At 48.9% G+C, this 7,576-nt stretch overlaps 1 protein-coding gene across 1 annotated transcript in view; it reads right to left on the bottom strand.

The window, feature by feature from the left end:
* Nucleotides 1-701: 701 nt before the first annotated feature.
* The window catches only part of KTN1 (kinectin 1), a 128,991-nt gene continuing 122,116 nt past the window's right edge, over nt 702-7,576 (bottom strand). Inside the window, exons 39-41 of the mRNA XM_015407425.1 lie at nt 6,680-6,772; nt 3,062-3,185; nt 702-1,228 (exon numbers count right to left, since the gene is read on the bottom strand). Of these exons, the coding sequence (XP_015262911.1) occupies nt 1,224-1,228; nt 3,062-3,185; nt 6,680-6,772 (222 nt within the window). The 3' untranslated portion in view covers nt 702-1,223. The remainder of the gene's footprint in view (nt 1,229-3,061; nt 3,186-6,679; nt 6,773-7,576) is intronic.

Here is a 7,576-nt window from a genome sequence, read left to right as displayed (position 1 = left end):
GCTCTGTCAGGAAGTTCTTCCTAATGTCTAGCTGAAAACTCTTCTGATAGAATTTCAACCCGTTGGTTCTGGTCCGACCTTCTGGGGCAACAGAAAACAACTCCGCACCATCCTCCATAGGACTGCCCTTCAAGTCCTTGAAGATGGTCTTCATATCACCTCTCAGTCGTCTCCTCTCTGGGCTAAACATACCCAGCTCCTTCAACCTTTCCTCAAAGGACTTGTAGGGCTTGGTCTCCAGGCCCCTGATCATTGTTGTCAGGGACTGAGATGTCAGAGATTGAACTTGGGACCTTCTGCACGCCAGGCAGATTTCAACCCGTTGGTTCTGGTCTGACCTTCTGGGGCAACAGAAAACAACTCCGCACCATCCTCCATAGGACTGCCCTTCAAGTCCTTGAAGATGGTCATCATATCCCCTCTCAGTCGTCTCCTCTCTGGGCTAAACATACCCAGCACCTTCAACCTTTTGTCAAAGGACTTGTAGGGCTTGGTCTCCAGGCCCCTGATCATTGTTGTCAGGGACTGAGATGTCAGAGATTGAACCTGGGACCTTCTACGCCAGGCAGATGCTCTGCCACTGAGCCACGGTCTCTCTTCCGAGGAAATATGGCAGGATATGAATATTTTAGATAAGAATCCTCCCCCCCTTTAGGGGAACCCCGGTTGAGCACCAAACAGAACGGAACGGTAGTCTGAGTAATAAGCATCCCTTTATTTGCTGACACCATTACAAAAATGGATTACATTAGCAACCAAAAAATAATAATAGAGGAGTGTTTACTTGAAGGTGGGAAGTCAGAGGCCGCTACTCCCAAAAACGTATCTAAGTAGAACAGTGCAGACTGTCAGTATTAAAAGGTTATTTTTGTTCACGGCTGCTACGTCAGGTGTGTGTTCTGAACGAGGTTTTCACTGAGCATAGTAAAGACAGAAGGTTACACGTTTTACTGTCGCTCCAAAGGAATGTAAAGCTCTAATTATTCCAAACCGCTTTTAATTTTAATTTTAATTATAAAACTAAACTCTGGAGGTGTCTACAGAGTCATCTTCTTCATCATCTGGTTTAAATCAGTAGTCTAACGAGGAAGTAGAAAAGACAACGCCCGGCTCGGTGTTTCGACGAAGTAGAAAGGGTGAGCACATAAATAAGGCTTTAATTTGGCAAAATATAAAATACAGTGCCCTTCCGCTACCCTCCGACCAACGACCGTCCCGCAATTTCATTCTGCAAAGAGACAAAGAGAGAACACGATAAGCGGTTTGCACCGTGACGGCTCTCCCAGAACTGAAATCAAATTCCAAAACCCACAGAACTAGTGAGATGCAGAGTAAAATATGGAATGTGAATATCAATTTGACTAAATCTGTTTCATTTAAAGAAAATTTGTATAAAATGTTCTATAGATGGCACCTAACCACAAATAGGTCAGCTAAAATGTATAAAAACTTGAGTAACAGATGCTAGAAATGTAGTTTGGTGTCGTGGTCAAGGGCACGGACTCTAATCTGGGAGAACCGGGTTTGGCTGGATGACCTTGGGCAAGTCGTAGTTCTGATAAGAGCTGTCCTTGAAAAAGAGCAGTTTCTATCAAGAGCTCTCTCAGCCCCACCTACCTCCCAGGGAGTCTGTTGTGGGGAGGGGAAGGGAAAGGAGTTTGTAAGCTGCTCTGAGACACCTTTGAGTAGTGAAGGGCGGGGTATAAATCCAATCTCTTCTTCTTCTAATAATAATAATGTTGGATCATACTATCGCATGTGGTGGACATGTAAAATGGTTCATAAATATTGGGTTGGAGTACATACTCTCCTACAATCAGTGTTGAATACTACAATAGCTTTTAAACCAGAAATATTCCTGTTAAACTGCCAGATGACTCAGATGAGAACCATAGGTACGTTATTTTACATGTTATAACAGCAGCTAGACTCTTATTCGCGACAACATGGAGGACTTTGAAAATCCCAACGCTTAATGAGTTGGCAACGAAGTTTATGGAATGTGCTGAAATGGACAGATTGACAAATATTCTAAAAGGAAAAATGGAAGAAAAATTTATGGGACCATGGAGGGCGTTTTATGACTGGTTAAAACGTAAGTACTGAGAAACTAAGACTAAATGAAGAACAATAAGATATATATATATATATAAATAAAACTCTGTATGCTTTCTTTTTCCCTTCTTTTCCCCATCCCCCTTTATATATAAAAACTAATAACACTTTATATATATATTAAAAAAAAACTGGTGGGATGCAGAATCCACCTTTCTGGGGAACTGTAGGTTGCAACTGTTCAACATTGACACAGTTGAAAGTTCACATCCCAAAGAGTCAGAACTCGAAAATCTAATTTGGACGGCTTCAAGAGGGAATTGGGTAAACATCTGGAGCAGACATCCATCACTGGCTATCAGCCACAAGGTATAGATAGGGACTCTCGGTCTGGGGGGGGGGGCAAGTGATGCTCAGTATTCTTGATGCTTGGGGGGGAGGGGCAACAGTGGGAGGGCTTCTGGAGTTCTGGCCCTGCTGATGGACCTCCTGATGGCACCTGGCATTTTTGGCCACTGTGTGACCCAGAGTGTTGGACTGGATGGGCCACTGGCCTGATCCAACTTTGGCTCCTCTGATGTTCTTAATTTGTACTTTCAAACAGAGAGGAAGAAGAGGAGGAGGAGATTAGATTTAGACCCTGCCCTTCACTACCCGAAGGAGTCTCAGAGCGGCTTAAAATCTCCTTTCCCTCCCCCTCCCCACAACAGACACCCTGTGAGGTAGGTGGGACTGAGAGAGCTCTTTCAAGAACTGCTCCTGAGAGAACAGCTCCGAGAGAACTTGTGACTGACCCAAAGTCTCACCAGCAGCTGCTTGTGGAAGAGTGGGGAATCAGACCCCATTCTCCCAGATTAGAGTCCATGCTCTTAACCACTACACCAAACTGGCTATATCTGGCTTCTGGAACAGCGAGACTGCACCCCGGGAGCACCTTCGTCTTTTTAAACATACAGCAGCATAAACCCAGCCCAGTGAGCTCCCCCCGCCCACCCCAAGCTTCTACCTAGTAGCTGGTAGTGTTCTTTTCCCTTCACGAGCATTTGGTTGACTGAAGCAAGCAGTTTCTTGAGATGATCTATATCCTGACTTAGACTCATGGCCAAGTTGACGCCTTTCTCGGTCCCTGCCTGAAACAGAGAAAGGGGAGGGGTGGGGAGAACAGATAAGGAGTAAGTCATCCGTCCTGCGGGAAGACAGCGGGACCGCCTCTCCTCCACCAGGAGAGCCTCGCTCCCTTCAGGACAGACAAAGGGAAACACTACTTTACAGAGAGATTAAAATGTGGAGTTCGCTGCCAGAGGATGTCGTGATGGCCACCAGAATAGACAGCTATAAAAGGGGATTGGATAGATTCATGGAGGATAAATCTATCAATGGCTACCAGCCATGGGGACTGAGGGGAACTTCCACATTCAGAGGCACTAATCCTCTGAATCCCAGAGCAAGGAGGCAACATCAGAGGAAGGCTTCAGCCTCTCTGCCCTGTTGTTGGCCCTCCTGAAGACCTGGTTGGCCACTGTAAGAGACAGGATGCTGGACTAGATGGACCCTCACTGGTCTGATCCAGCAGGGCTCTTCTTGTTCTAATGAAGGCCTCGGCCTCTCTGCCCTGTTGTTGTCCCTCCAGAGGAACTGGTTGGCCACTGTGTGAGACAGGATGCTGGACTAGATGAACTACTGGTCTGATCCAGCAGGGCTCTTCTGATGTTCTAATGAAGGCCTCGGCCTCTCTGCCCTTTTTCTTGGCCCTCCAGAGGAACTGGTTGGCCACTGTGTGAGGCAGGATGCTGGACTAGATGGACCACTGGTCTGATCCAGCAGGGCTCTTCTTATGTTGTAATGAAGGCCTCGGCCTCTGTGCCCTGTTGTTGGCCCTCCAGAGGAACTGCTTGGCCACTGTGTGAGACAGGAGGCTGGATGGACCACTGGTCTGATCCAGCAGGCTCCTCTTATGTTCTTTGAAAAGGGCCTTCTAGTGGTGCCACCCTCCCAACGGGCGGGAACAACAGCTGCTCGTACACATCCTCTAATGTGGAGTGTTTTGTATATTTTTGTAACATTCAGATTTAAAAGGGGGAGGGGGGGGGGGGGGGGACAGAGGCAGGAACCCTTGACGGGAATCTGGCCAGTTTAGCAGTACGCTGCCACAGTGCCATCTGCTGGTAGGAAAGATAACACCCGGCCACTGTCTGGTTCTATGGGTTCTATAGATCCGGAAACATTTCTACAGAGGGGCTGTGATATTGCGGTGGGGACATCTGCCGACCTCAGGAGGGCTTCTCTTGGCCTGTGCATGTTCAGGGCAGTGTTCCCTCTAAGCTGAGTTAGCGTGAGCTAGCTCACGGTTTTTTAGCCTCCGGGTCACACACTTTTTTGTCTTGGCTCAGGAAGCCTGGCTCCAGAGAAAACTAATTTATGCAGCAGCCAAATCACTTGCTCACAACTATAATACCAGTAGCTCACAAAGGAGAATTTTTGCTCACAGGACTCCATAGCTTAGAGGGAGCATCGGTTCAGGGCCTGGGGAACACGGGAAAGAGGGCTGAACATACAGCCCTGTTCTTCATTCTTCAAACTGGGCATCTATACTTGGCGTCTAGAGCACACAAAGCTGCCCTCTACTAAATCTTGTCCACCAAGACTGGCAGCAGCTCTCCAGGGTCTCAGGCAGCGGTCTTTCCCACCACCTACTGCCTGGTCCTTTCAACTGGAGATGCTGGGGACTGAACCTGGGACCTTCTGCATGCCAGGCAGAGGCTCTTCCACTGTGCCACGGCCATTCCCCCGGTTCTTTGAATCAGCAGACCAAGCACTGATTAATGGCTTCCACGGTCGATTGAGGAGGAACGCCTGCTTCTGACCGGAAAAATGGAATTCAGTTTTCGGGGTCATCTTGATTCTGTTGTCAAGGCTGTGGCTACACTGTCGGTCTGTCGCTACGAAGGAAAAATGCTGGCTGTGGGAGTGGGCAGGGACTCCAGCTTCTCCTCCTTTACAAATCAAGAAACAAGTTTCCAGCCCTCGAGGCTGTGAAGGTAAGTACGGAAGGGTGTAAAGAGGCAGTGTTCCCTCTAAGCTGAGTTAGTGTGAGCTAGCTCACAGTTTTTTTAGCCTCCAGCTCACAGACTTTTGCCTTCGCTCGGGAAGGAGGGTTCCAGAGCAAACTATTTTATGCAGTCGTCAAATCGCTGGCTCACAACTGGAATGCCAGTTGCTCACAAAGCAGGATTTTTGCTCACAAGACTCCCATGCTTAGGGAAGCACTGGTAGAGAGCATCTTCTATAGTCCTAGAAGCCAAAGGGGTGGTTGGATAAGACTGAAGTTGCTTGGGAACAGAGATTCAGTGACATGCGTCGCTTCTTGCTCCACCGCGCCGGCTAAGAAAGATAACCGAGGCCTTAGCTCTATTTGCATGATTTACAGAACTTAGCCGAAAACTATGCTTACTCGGGATGTGGGGTTTTCACAGGGTTTAAGCTCAAGAATGCAAACTGTACCAGGCCAACTCCTTCTTCTCCCAACTTCAGTTTGCAAATGGGGGACAACAGTGACCTGCTACCTCCGTAGAAAAGAGTCCCCTAGCTACAGGACTCTTACTCTTTTCTGCTGCTAGTAAAGGTAAAGGTTCCCTTACTCGAAAGCCAGTCGAGTCCGACTCTAGGGTTGTGGTGCTCATCTCCATTTCAAAGCCGAAGAGCCAGCGCTGTCCGAAGACGTTTCCGTGGTCATGTGGCTGGCATGACTGAACACCAAGGCGCACGGAACGCTGTTCCCTTCCCACCGAAGTGGTACCTATTTATCTACTTGCAATTTCTCGCTTTCGAACTGCTAGGTTGGCAGGAGCTGGAACTAGAGATGGGAGCTCACTCCGTCATGCGGCACTCGGGTCTCGAACTGCTGAACTACTGACCTTCCACAGCCTGCAGTTCAGCGTCTTAACCACTTGAGCCACCGCAGCGACTAACACGGCTACCCATCTTGACAGGGCTACTTCCATGTAGGGAGAATGAAATTAATGAGCAGTAGGGCTTAGAACAGACCAGAGGAAGTCCTTCTTCACCCAAAGAATAATTAATGCATGGAATTCACTGCCACAGGAAGTGGTGGAGGCTACAAGCATGGACGGCTTCAAGAGGGAACTGGATAAACATATGGAGCAGACGTCCATCGGTGGCTATTAGCCACAAGATGTAGATAGGAACTCTCGGTCTGGGGCAAGGGATGCTCTGTATTCTTGGTGCTTGGGGGGGCAACAATGGGAGGGCTTCTAGTGTCCTGGCCCCGCTGGTGGACCTCCCGGTGGTCCCTGGGTTTTGGCTGCTGTGTGACATAGAGTGTTGGACTGGATGGGCCTAATCCAACATGACTTCTCTTATGCCCTTAGAGCAAGATTCGCACTCCAGATCTTCAAGGTGGGCAGTCAAGTGTTCTAACTGCTTGACTATCACACCAATGGACGCTGCCACAGTCTCGAAACGGGGAAAGGATCCTTGACGCATCTTTGTGTTCTGTGACGTTCGTTTCCGCCATCTTGCCTCTCCTGCCCTTGACAGGGGAGGAGAGACATGCATAGTCCGAATAGTCTAGGTGATAAATTTACTTGCTGAGCCTCACACTCACCATCTGTGAACAGACGTCGCTGTTCTCAATCACGTCGGCGTTTCCTGTCACTTTTCCTATTTCCCTTTCGAGAGTCACCAACGACTCCTGGGCCTTGAGGGAGAAATTGGACAAAACGGTTAGAAAGCGAAGCTCCCGGAAGGCTGCTTGAGTGCTCGTCTGTTCCCCAAAGGACAAGTTATCATCTTAGGCTGCGTTCACACATACTAAATAATCCACGTTCAATGCACTTTCCAACTGGATTTTCCTGTGTGCAATCACAGCCTTAGGAAACTAAGGCTTCATCTAGATCGGGGGTCCCCAACCTTCTTGAGCTTCTGGGCACCGCTGAGAATTCTGGGACAATCTGGTGGGCCCAGCCACAAAATGGCTGCCGCAGGTGGGAGAGGAAGAAGAAGAAGAAGAAGGAGAAAGGAAGAGATTGGATTTATACCCCGCCCTTCACTCGGGAGTCTCAGAGCGGCTCACAAACTCCTTCCCCTCCCCACAACGGACACCCTGTGAGGTAGGTGGGGCCGAGAGAGCTCTTCCCAGAACTGCCCTTGAGAAAACAGCTCTGACAGAACTACGGCTTGCCCAGGGTCATCCAGCAGGTACAAGTGGAGGAGTGGGGAATCCGACACGGTTCTCCCAGATTAGAGTCCATGCACTTAACCACTACACCAAACTGGACCTCATTTTACCCAACAGGGATCTCTCCCCTCCCCAAACCTGCACTCTCCAGGCTCTGCCCCCTTAAATCTCCAAGAATTCCCTAACCTAGAGGTGGCAACTCTAGGCTGTGAAATGAAGAAGGAGAAGGAGGAGGAGGAGGAGGAGGAGAAGGAGAAGAAGAAGAAAGAGAAGGTGGAGGAGGAGAAGAAGAAGAGGAGGAGGAGGAGGAGAAGGAGGAGGAGG

This window comes from Gekko japonicus, unplaced genomic scaffold, assembly GCF_001447785.1.
Source record: "Gekko japonicus isolate JY-2015 unplaced genomic scaffold, Gekko_japonicus_V1.1 scaffold367, whole genome shotgun sequence".
NCBI lineage: Eukaryota > Metazoa > Chordata > Lepidosauria > Squamata > Gekkonidae > Gekko > Gekko japonicus.
This window is presented reverse-complemented; position numbering and strand designations above follow the sequence as displayed.